The following is a 23,300-nucleotide window of genomic DNA, read 5'->3' on the forward strand; positions in this document are numbered from 1 at the left end:
AGCTTCCTAACACACAGGTTCTCTGTGTGGAGACAGTGTCTGCTCCTGCGGAGACAGGGAACGCAGCAAACCTGCTCCGGCTCTCATCCAATCACTGGCCCCGGGTGCACCAAGCAACCAGTGAGCTCATGGCTCTTTTCTGTCTGTTTCCTGCCCTGTTGCCCTTGACACTTTGCCCAACATGTCTGTCCTGTGGGAAGGAATGGGGGCCTGTTCTTGTCTGCATGAGTTTTACAGGCCCTTTCACTTGAACCGTAGTCCCCTTGGCCCCCCTCCCCCCCCCATAGTGCGGCTCTGGTGGGCTTCCAGAAGCCTCCCTGAACCAAGGCTTTGCTCTCCTTGGAATTCCACGCAGGGAGTTGGTGGCTGGAGGCAGCTGGCGATCTGCCTGCCTGTTTTCTGGACCAGCCACAGACACGGAGCTGAGAGGGAAAAGAGGCAGCTGGTGGTAAGACTGTCTGTCCTACCTCCAGTACGGACCTCAGAGCCCTCAAGGTCTCGACCTTGGGCGGTGTCCTTGGCCCCTGGTTTTAGCAAGAATCCTGTTGGATTGGTTTAGTGACAGTCCCTTCTCCTGAGTTGAATCTGATGAAATTGCTCACTCCCATCCGTGATGTCTGATCACCTGGCCTGCCCTCAGCGGGAATCCTGCTCAGTCTGCACTGTGACCTTTAAAACGTCCTAGTCCCCTCCTTCTTCAACATCCCTGCAGCTGCCCAGGACCACCAGTGTGATACGGTGGTCAGGGCCTCAAGTTCCTCTTCCTGCCCCCCTAACAGTGACATCCCTGATGCCTGTTTTGTGTACCCCACCCTGACCCCCAATAAAGGCCCTCGCCCCGGGTCTTCTCTGCCCTGTGACCTCCTCTTGACCCCTGTCTCTCTGGGACTAGTGAGTAGAAGAAACTTTGTTTTCTCCTGAGCCTCCCCTCTGCCTCCTTTAGGGGCCGCACCTGGCTGACTGTCTCATAGAAGAACCCAAAGCAAGAGCCCCTGGTTTTGATGTTTCCTCAGCAACTTCCCATCCATAGACCCCACCCTGCTCCTTGGCTAGTAATCTCTTCCTGTCCTTGTTGGAGTCAGAGCCTCTTTTCCTATGCAAATGACTTGGATTGCTGGCCTGTGTGCCTCTCGGGCCCTCAGGGAGCTGAGGGAGCTTAGGGCAGTGGTTCTCAACCTTGGCTGCACATTAGAATCACCTGGGAATCTTTTTAAAATCCTGATTTCTGGGCCTCATCCTCTGGAAATTCTGTTTCTTTGTTACTAATGTTGTGGCCCTACCCCATAACAAACTGTTCCCTGCCCTCTCCTGTAGCTCTCCGCCTCCTGTAGGACCTGTTGTCACTCTGTTAGGGGTTGGGACACAACATTAGTAACAAAGAAACAGAAATTCCGGAGGATGAGGCCCAGAAATCAGGATTTTAAAAAGATTCCCAGGTGATTCTAATGTGCAGCCAAGGTTGAGAACCACTGGCTTAGAGAGACTTTAATTCTTTATCAGAAACAGCTGAGTCCCCATGTGAAGGGGCTGCGCTCATCTCAGAACGACAAGCTCACATGCTGTTTCCCAAGTAATAACTGTCCTCAGAAATCTTTCTCTCCCAAGAAACTTCTGTTATGCTGGGCTCACAGCTCAGCTTTACGATGTCCCGGATTCTACATGATCACACGGACACACACACACTCTCTCCATTCGCGTGGGGATGAGGATGGCAGCGAGAAAGGGGTAAAGGGAGTACAGACATCCCACCCTCCCTCCTGCCCTCTGCCCAGGGCCTTGGCACATCTCCCTGGCCCCTGGCCCCTGCCCCCTCCCCTTCCACCAGGCGCTGATGGCCTGCCTGGGACTGACTCACACCCCACCTTGTCTTTGGGAAGATAAATCAGGAAACTGCTCTCTATCAAGACGGACAGAATCTGCCATCATCTTGAAACGCCAAGAAAAACAACATAGTCTCGCGTCTTCTCCTTTGTAAGGAGACCTAACCTCACCTGAAGGATGCTCCCTCCTTGTGCTCACTAACAATCTTGCAGAATCTGAATACAGCCGCATTTGATAACGATGTACAGGACCCACAGAAGTTTCTGCAATCTCTTCCCTCGCGGCGGGCGCCGCATTATCACTTTTCACCACTAGATGGTGCAGCAGGGCCCTGACCAGCCTCCCCAGCAAGGCAGCTCCCACCAACCTGAGTGTGAGCTCTCCAGTGAGGCTAAGGTTTTGATGAGAGAGGCTCTGGAGGCGATAGAATACCGATTTCTTGGAGGAGGAGGAGCACACAATTCCGTCCACTGCAGTAGCATCGCCAGGGGGTGGAGAGTTGGGACTATGGTGGTCCCTAAATTCTGGCTCATGACTTGAAATACTTTCCTGTTTGTGTCTCCCACTGCACCCCCTGAGCCGGCGGGTGAGGCCAGGAGGCCTGGGTGTCTGTGGGTGTGGCCCCTACGTGCAGGGCCGCCAGGGTTGGGAAGACAGGGGGGAAGCAGCCGGAATCTAAACCAGAACTGGCCTTCCAGGTGGTCATAAAGGCGTATTCCCTCTCGTTAGCTTTAGTCACATACTTTATTTAATTTTTTTAAAAAATTTTTTTATTGATTAAATTATTACATATGTGTCCTTATCCCCACATTACCCCCCATTCCCCCCACTCATGCCCTCATCCCCCTGTTGTCTGTGTCCATTGGTTAGGCCTATATGCTAGCATATAAGTCCTTTGGCTGATCTCTCCCCCGTACTAGTCACATACTTTGAATACTTATGCAGGAACGTGAGCCTCCGTTTGTATTTCTGCACAAAGTCATGGAGCCTGGACACCCCCAGTCCACGCACCTTCCTGTCTCACCTGGCCATGGGATCACCGTCCATCTGAGCGGTGAGAGGTAAATTCCTAAAACCCAAGTCAGGTCTTGCTCCCACCTGCTGAGTACACCTGCACCAAGCCCTACTCTCTTTACCAAGGTCTGAGAAGCCTGGCCTACCTCTCTGATCAGAGGGTCTCGGGCAACATTCTCCACCCAGACCACTGCGCTCAAGCTCCCTAGCCAGCCCCATCAACCCCCCTCCTCGGGCTGTTTCCTGGGACACACCCAGCCCTTTACTGCCCCAGGACCTTTGCCTCTGCTTTCCACCAAGCCTGTCTTCAGGAATTGGTTTAAACGTTGCCATCAGCGAGGCTGTCCCTGATGAGTCAGTGGAAAGTAGTTGCCATCCCCACCCTCTACTGTCTTTCATTTCACCCTATTTGAATCGCCTGCACTTACACCAGGGGGACAGCAAACCTTTCCGTAAAGGGCCTGGTGGTCTCTGTTGGGACTCCCATGCATCCAGAAACCAGCCATAGACAGTAGTCCGTGGGTATGGCTGTGTTTCAATAAAACTTTATTTTCAAAAACAGGTGGTGAGTTAGCTTTGGCTCATAGGCCATCGCTTGCCAACCCCTAATTCACCCTGTCTTGCATTTTTCTTATTTGTTTATCGGCTGAGTCTTGCCTCTTTTGTTCACTGTGGTCTCTCTGCTGCCTAGAACAGTTCTTGGCATATAAGAGACATGGTGACTATCTTTCAAATGAGTATTATTTGGTATCCGTTTTGCTCTTTGAAGCCCTGATGAATCTTGGTTTCCAGTTTCCTTTCTTCCAGCAACTTCCCCCCTGGAAATGGAGCTTTCACTTTCTCCTCAGGAAAGATGACTGAACACCCGCTGATTGACAGGGGCGAGCCTGCAGCAGCCTGGGAACGCCAGATAAGTGGAGGGGTGATGCGCTTTCCGCATGTGGCAGGATGCAATTACAACCTGCGCGGATGGAGCAGCAACTTTTAATTATGCAAATGCAGCTTGCTTGTGAGTTTTTAATTCCGGGCAAATCCCCAACTTGGTCCTCTTCTCCAAAACATTCCTGGGCACCTTTCTCACTGCCTCCTCTTGGGCTTAGGAAAAGCAATTACTTTTAATATCAGCTTGTGGACAATCTGATTAGAAGGACAATCAAACAAAATAAAAATAAGCCAGCTCCCCAAACCTCCTGAAATTAGTATCTTAAAATCAGGTAAAAATGGGACTTGCACGGCTAGTGAAATGGATGCTGATGCAAGTGTAAGTGCCCTCCTCTCCCGGTCACAGCAAGCAGCCCTCCTCAGGAGGCGTCCCGCAGGCTTGGAGGGCGCACCTGGGCTTTGCTTAGAGGTGGGGGGAGCACAGTGGAGAGTAGAAGGGTCAGGCAGCTCTTTTTTTGTAAAAGGGTTGTACCTGCCCCGCTGGTGTGGCTCAGTGGTTGAGCACCAACCTATGAACCAGGAGGTCACAGTTCGATTCCCAGTCAGGGCACATGGCTGGTTGAGGGCTTGATCCCCAGGGTGGGGCGTGCAGGAGGCAGCCGATCAATGATTCTCTCTCTTCATTGATGTTTTTCTCTCTCTCTCTCCCTCTCCCTTCCTCTCTGAAATCAATAAAAAATTATATATTTTTAAAAATGTTGTACTTAAAACCCTAGAGACCCCCCAAGCAATGGTGTGCTGACCAACCAACATGCCAGGAAAACAGCCCTGAAGCTTCACGTTGGCTATTCCTGTGGTGCAGACACCACCTCCACGGCTGACTGCAGGCCCTAAGGTGGCAGCACTGAGCACACAGCTGGAAAGAGACGTGGATGGGGGGCTTTCCCGGAGGGTAACGGAGGCTCGGGTATCCACCACCCACACGTCACTTCATGGCTGAGCTGTGTTTGTTTCCCACACAAGACCCGGCCTCGGCCACCCTCACCCCCACGCTGCCCAGATGCACCGGCTGAAAGGTTTCCTCTCCCTGGGCCGGCCCCTGCGCTGTCTGCACAGGGAACCCCACACTCTCCTGGCCTGGCCTCTGCTGCCCACACGGTCAACACGATGGCTGGCTCTACTTCAGGAACAGAAAGCCCCAGGCTGCCCAGCAAACATTGTTTAAAGCTTCATTTCCAGGCGTGTCAGCTGATTGGAGGTGGGGGGGCACAGGGAGCTCTTTTTTTGCTAATTTGGTTGGAACCCACAGGGAATGGCACAACCATTTAAAGCCACCCCCTCCCCCGCTGTTGTCCCTACACAGATTTCTCCCGTGAATGTATTTAATTAGCATCCAGGGCCGAGTCTTCAGGGGGTGTCAGAAAGCGTGGAGGCCTTTCCGTGGTTTGCACCAGGTGGAGGAGGGAAGCCGCCACATGAGGTGCTGGGGGCCCATGAGTCCTGCGAGGACAGGCAGCCCCGCCCACCGCCCGCCCTGTAGTGTGGTCAGAAATTGCTGGGCAGCCGACTCCCCTTTTCTGGATCCTCAGGAAGCCGAGGCCCAGAGGCCTTTGAGGGGTTGACAAAGGCAAACAAATAGGTGGATCTCCCTGGAGCAGTCTGCGAGGGGAATATCCCTGGGTTATTCCAAGGAAGGCGATCCTGGCAGCCCACAGCGGGGGAGCCCAGCGAGGAGAAGGGCGCCCTGGCTGGGGAGGAAACTGAAGCAGACGGGAGCCCCCTGAGGACCAGATGCTTCTATGTCAGGTCTGAGTCTGCGCTCTGCACTGGGTAGCAAGTTGCTTCACCAACTTGAGTCCGGTTTCCTGTGAGAATAAGTGAGTGAGGCGAGGAGAGCTTTTCTAGATGGATCTCTTTCTGGAATTCCCAGAGCAAAGGACAGGCAGAACCCTGCAGCAGCCGGGAGAGCTCAGGTTCACCGGCCGCTGGCCAGGCTCTGTGGCCGGTTCATAGCCTCCAAAGCACAGGGTGTGAAAATGGATTATTCTCTCTCTGACACCCCAAGGTCAGCTCCAAGCACTGGGGGGAAATGTTCTCATCTTTGTGTCCCTTCGCCTCCCCCCCAACCAGGGACCACGATGGAAAGGCAACTTCCAGTAGCTGAGAGAGCTAAGGCACTGTCACCCCTAACCTCCCCGCCCCCCTGCAGGCACTTTTCAGTTTATAAGGCAGGACCTCCAGGGGATACCCTGAGCATATTCTGGGCAATACCTTTTCTTTTCTTTTTACCTTTCCTTTTCTTTCTTTTTTTAAAAAAATATTTTTATTGATTTCAGAGAGGAAGGGAGAAGCAGAGAGAGAGAGAAACATCAATGATGAGAGAGAATCATTGATTGACTGCCTCCTGCACACCCCACACTGGTGATCGAGCCCACAACCCGGGCATGTGCCCTTGACCAGAATAGAACCTGGGACCTTTTAGTCCACAGGCCAATGCTCTATCCACTGAGCCAAACCGGCTAGGGCTGTGGTCGGCAAACCGCGGCTCTCGAGCCACAGGCAGCTCATTGGCCCCTTGAGTGTGGCTCTTCCACAAAATACCACGTGCGGGCGCGCACGTACAGTGTGACTGAAATTTCGTGGCCCGTGCGCAGAAGTCAGTATTTTGTGGAAGAGCCACACTCAAGGGGCCAAAGAGCCGCCCGCATGTGGCTCGAGAGCCGCAGTTTGCTGAACCGCAGCTTGCCGACCACTGGGCTAGGGCAGTAGGCAATACATTTTCAATGAACGCTTAAATCAGTAAATTATTTTTTCCTTTCCATAAAGTTTGTTTTTTTTAAAAAGCATTATAGGAGAGTTAGGAAAACAGTAATGTTTAAAGAAGAAAATGTTAATTACACTGGCAAACTCTAAAAACACCACCGTCAACATTTTCTTCCCAGGCATTTTAGAAAAACACAGGTTGGATCATAATGTGCACATAATTTATCTTCTGCTTTGAAGTCCAGGAACACCCTCAGCATTGAACTCCTGTTACTAAAAAACCTCGTCTAAAATAGTTTAATGGCCGAAAACCATTCTGCTTTATAGCTGGATGACAATTTTCCAGACATTATTGTTGGTCATCTTGCCGTAGGCAGTTAGACAGACATGAGCAGAGCAAGACATGGGCCAGGTACAGCAGGTCCCCAGGATGGACAGCCCCAGGTGCCTAGCAATGGACAGTCAGTTACTAGTATAGGGTGGGACCTCCCCCAGGGTGACTTCTCCTCCCCCAGCATATGGCTGGTCAGGAGGTTTGGACCCCCCTGACCTGTCCTCCCTGAGAGAACATCTAGGCCTCAGTTGTATTTCAGCCCCAGGCCCACATAAGCAACAAAACCAGCCACTGCTGATCCAGCTGCCTGGAATAATGACCCCCTGCCCTGGTGCCAGTCAACCCATCAGTGGAGACCACAATCCTGAAGGGACACACCTGGAAAGCTGCTGAATATTCTATTGAGAACATCCCCTGGGACCACCCCTAAAATCTCCGCCCTTAAGACCCTTAGGATGGAGGGCCCAGTGCGCACTCCCTGACTGGGAGCTCCCCCCTGACTCCCCTCCCCCCTCCCCGCAGGTTACCATTAGCTTCCTCACTCCCAAGCTCCAAGGGCCCCTCCTTTACCTCCATAACTCATTTCCTAAGCCCCTTTCTTCTAGGAATTACTTCTTCTACCTCTGCAATTCACCCCATAAATGTTCTCTTACAGTTTGGGTCTCGCTCTGAGTTCTTTCCTAGCCACAACCCAAGTACAGAGGCTGCTGAACCCAGGTTTGGTGAGACCCCTGGGTCCGTTTCCACCGCCGACAGCATTCTGGCTGGTTCTGATTGTTATTGCACTATTATACATAACACTGCAGTGAACATCTCTGTGCTTACAACGCTTTTCCTGTGTTTCTTTCATTTCTTTAGGACACGGCCCAGACGTCCAGTTCCCAGCTTAAAGGGTATGACTATTGTGCTATAACGTGGGCCGGAAGGTCATATCTGCATTTACTTCTTTGTGTCACGTTCCCCTAAACCTCAGAGCAACGATGTGAAACAAACCAGAGCATACATGGTGTCTTAAAGCTCAAAACATGAAGAAGCAGCCGTCAGCTTTTTCATGTTCCCTCCACTTTATGGGGGGTGAGGGGTTATTACAGAGAGGGCGGGAGGGGGGAAACTGGGCTCAGAGACTGTACAGGGGCACAGTGGTCTCCCAGTCCAAATACGGAAAAAGAAACGGACAGGTAGCTGAGATATACATGCAAATCGATATGCGAGCCTCAGGACCAGGACAGCGAGCTGCCTTTTCATGCAGCCTGTGAGTCCAAAGCCTCACTCTCCGAGTTTACAGGAGAAAGAACACCTTTGCACTTAAAACCAGACCGATAAACGGAATCTCTCACCTTTCGGAGTCTTGCGAGGAGACCTGCGACATGCTCGTGCTGCTCCGAGCGGGCGAGATCTTCTGCTGTCTTCCCATCCTGTCGGAGAAAAATGATTAGTTTCCTTCCTTCTCAACAGACAGTGCGTGTTCCACACGCCCTTTCCGTCATCGGAGGCAGAAACAGAACAGGAGGCAGAAGCAAAGACGGTGGCCAGAGCGCATCCGGCTGATTCCCTCTCAGGGGAATCCTCATTTCACTTGACTGTGCAGGGAGGGAAGAGAAGTAGGAAGAAGTCGTGCACTGGTGTTCTGAGGTCCAATAGTGAGGTGCCGCAGGCCGCCCCCCCCCCCCCCCCCCGCCCCCGGTTTCATCGGTTTCATGGTACTCAGCACCTCCTTAGCAGGCAGACTACTTGGTGAACTGAATCCTTCTCCAATTAGGCAGACAATAAAGATGGTCATTAGACACCGCATTCCAGTTAGCATTCCAGTGAGCATCAGCTAACATCTTAAAATGCTTCCAGAGGCCACCTCAGCACCGACGTCATGCTAGTTACTTGTCACTGCTGTGCATTCAAAGAAAGGTTTTGTTTAACAGACAATTATATCCACAGACTTTCAGTGAATGTAAAAGAAGGATGTGGGCAACAAGGATAAGGGGCCACATGTTAAACCTGACAAGCTCAGGGGAGGCCTTACAAACTCAGACCTAATGTAACCACATTGGATGGACTGAAATTCAAACGTTCTAACTGAAAGTGAGTCAGGGCGGGTAGTCCTGTTTTAGGCCTGTATCTCCCCTGACAAAGGGCAATCTTTAGCTTAATTGAGCCTGTCTATTGTCTTTTTGCATCTATGATAGCGTACTTTTGGAATGTAAGAGTATCCCCTTTTTCCCAGACCCCTCAGGGCGCAATCTCCCACCACAGCACAGACCACAGAACCCTCCATTGTCATTGCTAACTAACTATCCCCTGCCCACCTACGTAAAAGTATGTGTCTCTCCTTTTACTTGTTATCCAGTCTCAGAGATTCCCACCCCCCACGTGCCTAATCCTCCGGCATCCCTAATCTATCACCAACGGTTTCATGTGACATCCTTACACTTTCCTCCTTTGATTCTATGTATAAAATAGGGTGCAAAACCGCCATTCTCGGGAGCATTTTCTCAATCCATTGAGAATTTGATTCCCTGCAACTGTCAGGTTTGGTTCAAATAAACGCATAAGAAGTCTTACAGTTTTGGGTGCTCCTTACGTCAACAGGATATAAATAAGGGTCCATGGATGGTACTTCGCTGGGGCTGCAGTTCCATACTACCCGAGTTCATTTGTTTCGTGCCATGAACGTGCACGACGGTGGCTAAGATTTCCTGAGCTCCTCCCAAGCACCCCCCTGGTCCAGCTCTCACAGCTTTGTGTGCACACGCAGTCACTCATGGGAGGCGGGAAGTACGGCTATTCCCAGGCCGCCCAGGAGGGCACGAGGCGTAGGCCCTGCTCTGCTGCCGTTTTAGAAATCATTACACATTTAAAAGTAGAAATGACGAGGAGCCATTTCCACATAAATAAAAGCAACGTTTTTAAACAAGAAGAGCAAGAAGCCTTTGGGCCTATCTCTCAGTGTTTGGCAGTAGCCAAGTCCCATCCCCACGGGAAGCTGAGAAATGCCCGTCTGTTCAACAGCACACCTTCCCATCGCTCACAGCCAGTCACTCTCTGAGCCACGCGTGGGGTCCCAGTCAACCAGTGTTTCTCAACCTCAGCATGACTGACATTTCGCACAGGGTCATGCTCAGTGCGGGGGCCTGTCCCTGCATCCTGGGATGTCTGGCAGCAACCTGGCCTCACCTCTAGATGGCAGCAGCATTCCCCTTCTCCACTGGCGACACCCTCGGTGTCTCCAGCCACTGCCCAGTGCTCCCCAGGGGCAAAGTGCCAGGTGAGAACCAGCACCTTGGGCTGAAGCTGGAGCTCAGATGGGTGCTAGGAGGAGGCGTGCCTACAGTCCCGTGTCACCCCTCTCTGCTCCCCAAGATTCCCGAAAAGTGTCCAATGGGCAGGCGGGGCTTCTAGTTTGCTTTGGAGATGCATTAGGTACCACGTCAGGACTCACAGCAAACTGGTTAGATCCTTACTGACATGGTAAGAGAAGGACTCAGCGGCTCCCAGACTCCACTGCACACGGGAATCACTGGGGTCTTTAAGAACCACCCCCTGCCAGGTCTGGAGTGAGGAGCGGGGAGTGGGGAGTGAGGGGAACTCACTTAAAAATCTCACTTAAAAATAACTCGCAGGCCTGCTAGCAGAGCCAGGCTTCTAAACAAGGGACAGCAGCTCTCGTCAACTGTCGCCCACACACCCAGGGCCCCTTCCTCCTCCCTCTCCGACAGCCAAGGCACCTCCAGTGCCCTGCACGGAGGGGGAGCACTTAGGAAAGAACACACACATTTAATAAAACCGGCAAAGGCACAGTTACGTAACACGGGGAACAAATAGGCCCCTGGGAGGCAGCAGCATTCCCGGCAGCGCGGGCCCGGCGAGAGGAGAGGAGGAAGCCGTGAGGAGATGCCACCCCGGCTTGTGTGGGCACAGGTTCCCGCACTGCAGGCAGCAGCTCGCCTGCTCCAGGTGCCGCTGCCGGGCCTCGGATGCTTTAGGTTGCCTTTTCCTGCCGCAAGGCTACTCACCGAGGTCAGCGCCTCCACGTTGGCGCCCGCCAGACAGAGGTAGCGGACCACGTCGAGAATCCCGTTGTTGGCGGCCAGGTGCAGGGGTGTGCGGCCATACTGCAAGACACAGAGAGGCCCCGGAGGGTTCTGAGGATGGTGCCCGAGGATGGCGGGCCAGCCCACTGCGAGGGGCCTGGGACCCACCAGAAAGAAACAGGAGGCGTGGCCTGCTTTTCCAGGAACTTGCGCCTCCTGGAGGAGGCAAGCCAAGCACAATGTTCTCAAGTGTGTTTTTTTTTTCAGTTAAAAGAGTAACTTCAAAGGGTGAAAGAGTGGGAGGCTTATCATAAGGTAATTAAGTCTCTTGCTGCGCTGGCATAAAGGAGGGTTCAGTCAAGGCTTAACGGCCAGCCCCCAGGTTCCAGAAAGATCTGCACCACAGTTCACATTTAGACTCAGCAAGGGATGAAGGGACGGGAGGACAGCCATTGAAGGCACATTAATGAGGTCATGCCCACCTTTTTTATATAAAAAAAAAAATAATTTTTTAATTGATTTCAGAGAGGAAGGGAGAGGGAGAAAGAGATAGAAACATCAGTGATGAGAGAGAACCATCCATCGGCTGCCTCCTGCAGACCCCACACTGGGGATCAAGCCCGAAACCCACACATGTGCTCTGGGCCAGAATCGAACCTGGGACCCTTTAGTCCGCAGGCCGACACTCTATCCACTGAGGCAAACCGGCTAGGCATGACCACCATTTAAAAAAAAATGTCCATGGTTCCCAAATTGTGTAACTAGGCACCTCCGGGCACTGCAGTCGATTCCTGGAGGCATGTTAAATATTTTAAATTTCTGATGAAACCAGCAGGTGGGACACCAGGTGGGCCACCAGCTCCAGGCAGTGAGGGTCTCAGCGTTGGGTTGTACTGTCTTCCTTTCACTGACGCCAGCGGGGCCTTGGCGGTTACTGTCATGTTCAATCTGAGTCCAGGATGTGAGAGGCGGCGAGAACATCCCATTAGCACATAACTGTGGTTATGTGAGAATGACATTAACCTGTTCGTTTTCTTTCGATTATGTGAATCATTCATTGCAACGGCTACTAACTTGTTAGGATATAAAGACTTACTGAGCTGTTTAGACTGAGCCACTTAATAAACAGAACTGTTAGGTGTTTCTTTGGCCCTGGGGGAATCACGGAAAAATTACTGAGACACAACAGATGCTGGGAACCAAGAAAGTTAGGGTACCTCTGTCTTCTATTGTTTATTTGCAAACATAGGTTTTTCTGTTATGAAGTTAACACAGGCTCATTTGAAATGTCCCAGCAACGTGGAAGGATAAATGGTAGAAAACAGAAGTCCTCCTTCCCTACTCACTCCCTCCCCTGCCCCTGCTCAGAGCTGGCCCTACTTAACACTTTGGGGCATTTCCTCCCAAGCTTTTACCTGTGAATCCATAAAAGGACATGCATTGTTTGAAAAGTCAGACGTAATCATCCTCCAATTCTATTCTGTCACCTGCTTCGTGCACCTAGCAATTGATTGTGAACACTTTCCCATGTGTCACGAAATCTTCTTTCGGACGCCTGACTAATGCCCACGACATGGACATGCCACAGTCATTCGCCAGCCCACTGCGGAGGGACACTGAAGGCCGTCCCACTCCTTGCCATTGTGAATAACCCTGCAAGGTGTGTGCCTGTTTATGTTTTGTCTACTGTTATCTTCTAGAGCGACTCAGAAAGCAGCACCCTCAGTACCTACACCACATGTCAGCTACAGGGGCCTCCAGACAGCCCCTAAACACACACGTGTGCTTCCCTTGGTCTGCAATGCAGTCTGCCCTCTTCATCTGTCAACCTCCCAATCATTTTAAGGGATTGCGCCTGAAAAGCTTTTCCTAGTTTCCTTAATGTCCAGATGTCAGCGTTTCCATCGCGCCTGTGCGTCTGTCATTGCCGTGATTGAGACATGAGATGCTATTACATTGAGAAGCAAAAATAAAAGAGAGAGAGAGAGAGAGAGAGAGAGAGAGAGAGAGAGAGAGAAGCAGCCTGAGGGCAAGAGCTATCACCCTGCTGCCCACAAGCTCCCTCCCACGGGCCTGGCACAGTGCTGTCTGAGCCGGGAAGCGATAAACACCTGATGGGCACGAAATCCTCTCTCATGCTCCTGATGCACGTGTGTGTGCATCTGTGTGTACATGTGCTTGTGTACCACACGATTCTCTCTCTGAACTGATGAGAAGAGGCAACACGAAAGGAATGAAGAGTTAAGGGCTGTGTGCTCTGCATGGTCTAGTTCCCGCTCACGTGTTCCCTAACATGGCCGTGCTCAACAGCCACTCCCCCGATTTTCATACGAGGAAAGCTAAGACTAAGAATTGTCTATTACACTATGAGTGTGGAAGGTAGTGACAAGTCGCTGTCACATCCTGGTGACAGGGGTGGCATCTGAATGGCATTTTTACCTCTGGGGGAACTGAATCCAAGTAAGGAACAGGCACACCACAGGGAAGGAGCGACAGTCTGTCCGCAGGCGTGGGCTGTCACTGTGCCGGGTCCAAAAATCCTGACAGCCAGTGACTAGGGTGAGTCCATGGGAAGCCAGGTGTGCTTTCTGGGGGAAATAATACCTTCCTCTTACCTTACTGCACATCTTTTAAGTTCTTCTAGAGTCCCTGTTATCTTTCAAAAAAACCCAAAAGGAATAGAGAAGCAAAGCTGACACCAGCCCTTCTGAAGGCGGGAGACCCACGAAGTCGCTGCGGGCTGAGCCTGGCGCTGGGGGCAGCGGGGACCTGCCTGCAGGTCCAGAACCTGGAGCTGCTCCAGCAGCTGCTGCGCCAGGCGGGCTCTGAGGAACGGGCTGAACTTCGCTGCTGATTCCAGGAGGTTGAAATTGTGCAGTTAATGAGTTTTCCTCCAGCTGAGCTCAACTCAATGACAAAATCATCGACGGAATGCCCTGTATGTGCCATTGCTGGGTCGACATAGTAACAACACAAGTTTATGTTGGTGTGTGTGAACTACCACGGCCATCTATAGTATCAAAAATGTCGGCGCTTCCTAATGTGTCCCCCCCCACCTCCCAAATGTTGAGGCTTTCCTATGAAATGAACCAGTTGTTTTTTTCTTCTTTCTTAAATATATTTTTATTGGTTTCAGAGACGAAGGGAGAGGGAGAGAGAGAGAGAGAAACATCAATGATGAGAGAGAATCATTGATCGGCTGCATCCTGCACACCCCACACTGGGGATTGAGCCCGAAACCCAGGCATGTGCCCTTGACTGGAATCGAACCTGGGACCCTTTAGTCCGAAGGCCAAAGCTCTATCCACTGAGCCAAACCAGCAAAGGCTGAACCAGTTGTTTTTAATCATGAAAGTCTACGATCTTTCTGGGCATTTTATAGCGCATACTTAACAAACGCACTATTTTGCACTGAGGCATGAGGCGAATACCCGGTCCCTCTTTATTGGTGAGACATGGTGTTCGTACGCCTCAGCCGGCAGACAATGGCCAACTCTAAATGTATTCAAATGAGTGCCCCAATGTTCCTTGAAGCCACTTTTTACTCATTTAGAGACTCCTAGAAGGACCTTGATGCTTCTTAACATCACATTTGGCTTTCCCCTTAAGCCACTTACATAACTGACTTGGCAAGATTAGAATGGGATAAACTCAGAAAGCAACCAGCAGCTAATGGCTAATGCCTTTTCATATTTCTAGAATGTGAAGATTACCAATTTCAACTTCCACTAGAATTAATCACATAATATGCAACAGAAATAATTTTTTTTGGTAGAAGTATAATTTTCTGCCTGTTTCAGATTTTAATTCTTTTACCTCAAACAAATCATAGTAAAATTTTTCTGGCATCATCCCTGCCATTTATAAAACAACATTTCCTGCCTAAGCCAGTTTGGCTCAGCGGTCAGAGCGTCAGCTCAGGGACAGAGGGGTCTTGGGTCCTTGGTTGCAGGCTTGATCCCCAGCCCTGGTTGGGGCACGTGGGCGTGACAACCAATGGATGTGTTTCTCTCACACGGATGTTTCTCTCGTCCCCTCCCTTCCACACTCTCTAAAAATCAATGGGAAAAATATCCTTGGGTAAGGATTAACCAAAAAACAAAACAAAACACAAACAACAACAAAAACATTTTTCACAATTAATCAAAATAGCTTCCCTTGGACTTTGTTTTTCACATTATCTTCACAGCATAGTGTTTGCCACTCATACAGTCACAGGGTCAAAACCAACTGAATAGTCAACTGTTCCATCTGATTTGGTGATAAAAATCTAGATGGCATTTAGGGGAAGGGGAAGTGTTAGCTAACTTCTAAAAGTCAACATAATAGCATTTAAAAAACCCACCTAGGAACCTGAAATTATTTGCATTTCTTTTCTTTTTTTAAAAATATATTTTATTGATTTTTTACAGAGAGGAAGGGAGAGGGAGGGAGAGGGATAGAGAGCTAGAAACATCGATGAGAGAGAAACATCGATCAGCTGCCTCCTGCACACCTCCTACCGGGGATATGCCTGCAACCAACATACATGCCCTTGACCGGAATCGAACCTGGGACCCTTCAGTCTACAGGCCGATGCTCTATCCTCTGAGCCAAACTGGTTAGGGCTGAATTTCTTTTTTATTCACCAAATAATAGCATCCTCTTGGTCTTAAAAATTTATTTAGCACCCAAAAAAAGGTGTAATGAACTTCTGACCATAAAACTCTCCGTGGGGGTAAGCTAAGGGGAGAAATCTGGTCCTGGAAATCCCAATCAAATCAGAACTCAGGAGGTGTTTTCCTGAAGACTCAGAGCTCCAGAAAGATACCCCAATTTTGTACCATGTTCTCAGATTCCTCTACAAGTGGACAGTTTCTGTGTCTGTCTCTCAGTGCCCATACGGAGTAACCAGGTTAGGCAGGAAGTACTTATTAATGCAATAATTTCTGTTACTCTACAAAACTATTCAAAAGTCGTATGTAAGCTATGACTGAAAGTGGAGAGCCACCTGAACAAGAACATGGCCTGTCCTAGCCTGTTTGGCTCAGTGGATAGAGCATCCTCAGTGGATAGAGGAGTCCCAGGTTCGATTCCGGTCAAGGGCACATGCCTGGGTTGCAGGCTTGATCCCCAGTGGGGGGTGTGCAGGAGCCAGCTGATCAGTGATTCTCTCTCATCACTGATGTTTCCATCTCCCTCTCCCTTCCTCTTTGAAATCAATAAAAATATATTTAAAAAAAGAAAAGAAAAAGAACATGGCCCTAGCCTGCAGTTTGGCTCAGTGGATAGAGCTTTGGCATGAGTACTGAAGGGTCCTGGGTTTGATTCTGGTCAAGGGCAGTACCTTGGTTGCAGACTCGATCCCCGACCCTGTTTCGGGTGCTTGTGGGAGGCAACCGATCGATGTGTGTCTTTCACATGGATGTTTCTCTCTCTCTGTCTCTCCCCCTCCCTTCTACTCTCTCTAAAAATCAACGTAAAAATATCCTCAGGTGAAGAGTAACAAAAAAAAAAAAAAAAGAAAAGAAAAAGAAAAGGCCCACAGGAGGAATACCGACTGAGATGCAAAGAGAATCTGAACAACATCCGGAAGCAGGTCAGTAGGCCCTCAGGGGTCGCTCTCTCCGGCCTTACCTTGTTGGAGATATCCAGGTCGCAGCTGGCCTCGCAGAGGGCCACCACAATGGGCACGTTGCCGTCCTTGCAGGCCACGTGGAGGGGCGTGTTGCCGTGCCTGTCTTGGAAATTGACGAAGCTTCCCTGGCTGAGGAGAGTCTGGATGACCTCCATCTGACACCGTCTCACAGCGAGATGAAGAGCGATGTGTCCATCCTGCAACAGACACCAGGGCCCTGAGCACTTCCACTGGGGCACGTGGGCCTGGCCTCGCCTTCCGGCCGCCACCGGGCTGGGTTTAACTGGCAAAGGCGCCCTACTGCAAAGGCTGAAGGAGGATCAGAAACCACACATTTACTCCTGGGGGGCGGGGGAGAGGCTCCATACATTCCACTCTGAATAATCAGACTCTGCTGACCATCGGTGCGGTGAATCTAGGTTTGGCCAGTGCAATCGGGTGGAAAGGCTGGACGCTGCTTTTTGTCTGTGACTGTACAGGACTTAAGTAACAGGCCTCCAATGGCTGTTTTCTCAGGTCGTCGAAAGATACCTTTAAGAACATTTGCTCAGCAATCTTTACACCAGGAGAAGCTGCGAAAGTGATGCGAAGGGATTTGCTCCAGGGCTGTCATATGTATGAAAAGCAAAGATGACATGCTTACTCTCTGCGTCCCACCAAAGACCAGCCTGAGGAGTCCTTGTACCTTTTATAGAATCCCTGGTGAGCAGAGGTATTGAGTTCAGGAGCTGGTAGAGGGTTTTAGAAACATTTCTTAATCTCAGCACACTGACTGACATTTTGGTCCTATCCCGTGAGTCGGAGGATATAAGAGGCACCACCAGTCTTTATCTACTAGACGCCAGCAGTAATGCCAGAGACAACCAATAAATGTCTCCAGTCATTGCCAAATGTCCCCTGGGGGCAAGGTCGCCCCCAGTTGAGAACTGTTTCTCTGTACCAAGAAAATACTCCACAAATGGCTGTTACTAAATTAACTACAGTGTCCAAGTCTAACTATATATGGCAAGATCATGGCCTCATTTTAAGTACTAGCTCACAATAAAAACAGATCACGTTGAATTTGCTTAATTAAAAAGCGACACCTGGTCTAGATTGAGTTTCTACAAAATAGCAGGTGATGGAAATCAATAAGCCACCTATTTCTTTGTTTATCTACCAATTAATAGTGCGCTGCCAATTTTAGCCCTAAATGAGGATTGTCTTGGGCTCAGCGATCATCACTGTACCCGCTCCCAGCTGAAAAGGCTAAAATAAGAGACCCGAGGCATCTGACCAATTCATAAATTTTGCTCCATGCCACAAGTGAATATTAATTATTAAACAGAATCTAGAAAAGCTCACGGAATCTTTGGAACAGAGAAGAGAAAGGATAATTACAATTTGCTGCATTCAAGTTCCTCTTGGGTAAACTCACTGCAGAAGGCTTGTGGTCCCTCCAGCCCCCCAGATCACTTCTCGGCGAGTGTGCTGCATTCACCCGCAACGCACCTTGTCAGAGGCATGCAGGTCGCCTCCGTGTTCGGCCAGACACTCCACGATGTCGTGGTAGCCCCTGGCGGAGGCTGTCAGGAGGGGCGTCTCTCCTTCTCGGTTCTTAACGTTCACGTTGCAGCCGGCTTCACACAGGGCTTTGGCCACAGCGTAGTAGCCGTGCCAGGCAGCACAGTGCAGAGGGGTTTCTTCTTCCTGCCGAGGCGACAAGTGCAACAACATGAGAGAAAGTGCAGGCCAGGCGAGAGTCCCCGCTGAACCCGGCAGCAAAGTCAAGGCCACGGAGAGAGTGAGCTGACAGCTACTGGAGTGAAACATGAGTCTGAAATTAATAGACACAGGCCCCTCCTTCGTTAGTTTTGTCTCCTCAACGCTTGTGCGTTGGATGCGTGTGGCACTGTCGGCATCTGAACGACGAGGGACGTCAGGAGCCCACGGGAACCGACAGCTCAGCTCTTCTGAACAATCGAGCCCCAGTGCAGGTGGAATTTTAGCATCTTTCTTACAAAAGTGCTACGTTTACTTCATCTGAGGTTACTGACGGTAAGAGAGCACTTCTTTGAACAAGAATTCTCATAACAATCTTGATGCCTCAGCATGTCTGCCATGCATTTGACAAAGATGAGTCACATAACATATTATTGCTGAGGCAAATAAAAGTAACGGAGGTAACCATGTTGTAATAGTCAAAGAGTGGGCTGGCCGTGGGATCTATAGGGTTGGAAGGCTGTATATTCATGGTCAGCATCATTAGACACATATGTCTGCCTACGCAAGGCCATTGGAGTTAGTGGGTACTGACAGGGACGCTGGAGCCAGACCCTGTGGTTTCGAATCCCAAACCCTAGCTCTCCCACTTATGAGCTGTGTGAGCAGGGGCAAGATACTGAACCTCTCCCTGCCTCAGTTTCCGCTTCTGTAAAATGAGAATGACAGTAACAGTAATAACAACTCATAGGGTTGTCCAGAGGATTAAGTAGATGGATGTTAGGTGGTGTTTCTGTTTGAGGCCCCGCCCTCTGGAATCAAAGCAGAGACTTGGATAAAACTGGGAGGACTGGGCCATGTCATTGTCTGCCTGTACATCCGTGCAGAGAGCAGAAGGAAGGGAGGACACCAGCTACCATGACCCACCTTGTCCTGGAAATTGGGATTGGAGCCAAAGCTGCACAGTAACTGAACCACATCGGCGTGGCCGTAGCGAGCCGCCACGTGCAGGGCTGTCTCTCCAGACTGCAAAAGAAACGGCCAGAGATTCAGAGCGCCCCGGGAGCAGGCTGCGGGGACTGGAAGGCATAGGACTGAAGGCCCGGCCACACACACCTGGCTCCACTTCCTTCCTTTGGGGGGTGCCCACCTCCCTCTGTCCAGATGGTACCTGGGCCAGGGACCCTGAGAGTGGCGTGTCCATCACGGAGCTGGTGTGAAACCCATATGCCGGGCTCACCCTGTCTGTCATACAACCCCAGGTGAGACGGCTTTCCCTGGGCTGCGACGGCTGTTTGCACACTTATCTACTGCTGCTTCTAGCTATGTGATTTCTTTAAACACAAAACTCCTTTCTTTAATACTAGGTTCATCACCAGCCGATATATAAAGGGACAGTTTTATTAACTAACATGTTTCTGATTTCATTGTCCATGTTTAGAATCTCATTTCTTATACTCTCAGAGATTTTAAAACATCACTATTAGCTTTCAGTGAATTAGTAATAGAAGCAACTTCCTTAAGGTATTTTACGTAGAGCTGCCAAAAAACCCATCAGAATAAATTAATTAAAACACAGTAAAACGAGATACCTTATTGCCACCTGACAGAAAAAGGCCATAATAAATACACTTGTCTATGATGTGAATGTCGTTCTTAGATTGGTGCAGGGCACAATCCATACGACTGTGTGTGGCAGCTCTGACCAAAGGCGACACCTTATGCGGCAAGTGTTAGAAGCAGAGATGGGATGCACAGTAGGACCCGTCCTGGGTGAGAAGGTAGGGATTCTCTGTGCAGGTGCAGGACTGTGGGATGGACTGAATGACACCCGAGTATGTGAAAGGAAGGTATCTTCCTAAGTTAATAATTTTATAACCTCTAACCGCCCCCCCCCAAAGCCTTACTTTACATGCATTACTTTACATGCATTGTCTCATGAATCCTCCTAGTGCCAGTGACTGTAAGGTCAGCATTGTCAGCCACTTCAGAGATGAAGAGTGTGGTCAAGAGACACGCACACGGTGAGCCAATGTGAGGTTCAGGACTCGGGTCTCTTTCTGGTTGTCCTTCTATTAGAACTTAGAATTTTCATGTAACTCATGCAAATTAATTCACGGCTTGTGTATCATGGCAACTGTCTGGCAGATTTCAGCTAAAAGCAGATTTTAACATTAGACCAAGCCACCAGCAAAAACAAATTTCTAGATTAAATTCTCTGTAGGAAGATTTGGGTCCCGAATCCTTGTTCTTTGGCTCCTGATGTGCATGACAAGACGAAGCTCAAATGCAGCCGTTTGGTACTTCCCCCGTCCCTAAGGAAAGCGGCCTTACCTTGTCTTTAACATCCAAAGGGCATTTGTTCTCATGGAGAAATTTCAAGGTGTCCACGTGGCCGTGCCGAGAGGCCCAGTAGATGGCATTGGATCCACCCTGTGCAGAAACCAGCGTGCAGTCACACTTCCAGAGCTGAGGGATCTGAATGCACGTCACTCAAACACACTCTACTCTACTCCCCTTCCTCCGTGATGGCAAACTCCACAGAAGCACCTTCCATGGGGAACAACCTCCCCTCCCCCCTCCCGCCCATTTCATTTATTTTTGCATAGGGATCGAGGTCATGTGAAATGCTAACATTCCGGGGAGCTGGGGGGCGGGGATAAGGGAGCTCTGTGTATTATCTTTGCAGATTTTTTTTGGCAACTCTAGAATTACATCAAAATAAAGAGCTGTTTCTCTTTTCTTAAAACCTTCACTTGAACCTCTGGTTGGAAGTCCCTATATTGTCAAGGGCCAGATCTAGTCCTTTTATAGCTCTGTTGAAAGTCTTTAGAAGCGGAGGACAGATCCATTATAATGACTATTAGCTGTTAATCAATGTGCCTACACTTCCAATGCGATTTACACCTCAAAGCATATCATCCTTCCCTGTGGCCCTAATAAACCAGCAGGCAAATACGTTTCTGGTGAGACGAATTAGACAATGAAAACTTTCCCATCTGTGACATCTTACAATAACACTGTTCCGTAAGTGATCAGTGAGGAGAAACATCGAGGGTAGTGAACAAGGAATGGCTGATACCCAAACACAGAGCCCAGAGAAAGATCAACGTTTTCCTCTTGCCTTACAACACCTGTTAGCTTGGACCAGGCTACTTCAGCAATTCAGCTTCCCTTGTAGGAAACTGAAGTAGAGATACATGTTATTTTCTCTCTTACCTCTAAGATCAGAGGCATTTGGGAATACTTAAAAAAATTAATTTATTTGCAATAAGACAGAATGATACCTTATCCTGGACATCGATTCTTGAGCCTCTTTTAATAAGCAACTGTAGCATTTGAATGTTCCCACAGCCAGCAGCAATAAGTAACGGAGGCGTTCCATGCTGCAATAGGCAAGACAACAAAACAAAACTATTTTTTTAGGTTTGGTAGGAAAAAAATGCCCGAATTATCATTGCTATCCCACACACCTTCCTGTCTCAACAGGTGCGTGAGGACTGCTACATAACAGGAACGAAGGACAGAACACAGCATGCTTCCTCTTTTGGTTTCACAATCAAAAGGTAACATTTTCATTTGTGGGATGAGTCCTTTAAATTTTCATGGTTAGCCCTAGCTGGTTTGGCTCAGTGGATAGAGCGTTGGCCTGAGAACTGAAGGGTCCTGAGTTTGATTCTGATCAAGGGCACATGCCCGGGTTGCAAGCTCAATCCCCAGTAGGGGGCATGCAGGAGGCAGCCGATCAATGATTCTCTCTCATCATTGATGTTTCTATCTCTCTCTTTCCCTCTCCCTTCTCTGAAATTAATAAAAATATTTTTAAAAAATAAATTTTCATGGTTAGAGGTGTAATTGGTGCATGTGGAATGGCCTTGCACGAAGAAAGGCACTGAATGCAAAAAGATCTTATGTCTAAGTCATTTCACTCTCTACGCAGAGCTTTTCCACAGTATGGAGCTGGCAACTAGAAGGGAGAATGAGGAAGCAGACAGGGTCTCTCCCCCTGGGACTTGGAGGTGCATAGTCCCATGCCCTCCCCCCGCCCCCGCCCGCCGGCGCCACTATCCCTGATAGAACAGGATCAGACCTTGTTGGGTTGGTTAACATCATAGTTGGACAATGAGCCCAGGAGGTGCTGCAGGCCTGGGACATTGTCATCGTTGATGGCATGGATGATGGCTTTCATCACAAAGGAGTCTTCCTCATCCTTGAGAGAGACAACAAAGAGCGTGTTCTAACATGTCCTGGGATTCGCAGGATACTGAGAGGAATGAGAACCCAAGGTCTGGGAGGAAGAAGTCTTCCCACCTGGAGTTCCTACATGGCTGGGTTCCTCTTCTACCTTAAACTTTTCTTGCAATAAATGTCATTTCTCCCAACCGATTATTCAGGATGATTTTAATGTATAATATTCAATCATTCTCATTATCTTATATTAATATTTTTATCTTTTCTTTGGACCCACAATTCCCAAATCCAGCCTTCCGCCTCCTTCCTCTCCCTTCTTCTACCTTGCTTTTCTCCCACTTCTTTTTTCTTTTTAACATATACAATCTCTTTTCACACTACAAGGCTACAGCTTGAGCCTCAGGGAAACTAGTACTAACTTTGGGGGCGGGGGAGGGGAGGATGAAAGAGCTGGTGTGTGCTGATGTGTGATCCTGCCCTTGGAATCCCCAGATTCCACTCAGGAAACGCCGACTATTCAGTTACAGGAGTGTCCTGGTTCCCACAGAATCACCCTTTCTGCCTTTCCTGGAGTTCCCTTTACCTCCAGGGTTAACAAAGCCCTGTTGTCTGACTGTCAGAGCAAAGTCTTGTTGAATTCAAATATGTCTAGTCATATCTGAAGAGTCAATCTGTGATTAGGTTTCAGTTTGGATTAAAGGGAAAAAATTATGGAGTTGTTCTCAAGGGTTTTGGACAGTCAGTACAATGCTAACAAAGCAAGTGGGTTTAGCCTTCTGGTCTACCACAAACTACACCAGCAAGCCGTACTGCTTTTCCCTTGATTTTGTGGGGAGTGTGAGTGTGTGTTCAGGGGGAGGATTATCTGGCCCTTTTTTACTACTACAACCCAAGAGTCTCCCAGGTCAGTGGCAATAGAAGGCTCTCATTTCAGTTAATAAAAATTAAAATG

At 49.5% G+C, this 23,300-nt stretch overlaps 1 protein-coding gene across 4 annotated transcripts in view; it reads right to left on the minus strand.

The window, feature by feature from the left end:
- Positions 1–23,300, minus strand: part of LOC118667408 (death-associated protein kinase 1) — a 158,133-nt gene that overhangs the window by 19,528 nt on the left and 115,305 nt on the right. For all 4 annotated transcript variants that reach the window (XM_036330628.1, XM_036330626.1, XM_036330625.1 and 1 more), the window contains exons 12-19: positions 22,248–22,367; positions 21,445–21,543; positions 20,492–20,590; positions 19,085–19,183; positions 17,948–18,145; positions 16,456–16,653; positions 10,822–10,920; positions 8,152–8,229 (exon numbers count right to left, since the gene is read on the minus strand). In XM_036330628.1, coding sequence (XP_036186521.1) covers positions 8,152–8,229; positions 10,822–10,920; positions 16,456–16,653; positions 17,948–18,145; positions 19,085–19,183; positions 20,492–20,590; positions 21,445–21,543; positions 22,248–22,367 — 990 coding nt within the window. The remainder of the gene's footprint in view (positions 1–8,151; positions 8,230–10,821; positions 10,921–16,455; positions 16,654–17,947; positions 18,146–19,084; positions 19,184–20,491; positions 20,591–21,444; positions 21,544–22,247; positions 22,368–23,300) is intronic.

This window comes from Myotis myotis, unplaced genomic scaffold (assembly GCF_014108235.1).
Source record: "Myotis myotis isolate mMyoMyo1 unplaced genomic scaffold, mMyoMyo1.p scaffold_m19_p_12, whole genome shotgun sequence".
Taxonomy (NCBI): domain Eukaryota; kingdom Metazoa; phylum Chordata; class Mammalia; order Chiroptera; family Vespertilionidae; genus Myotis; species Myotis myotis.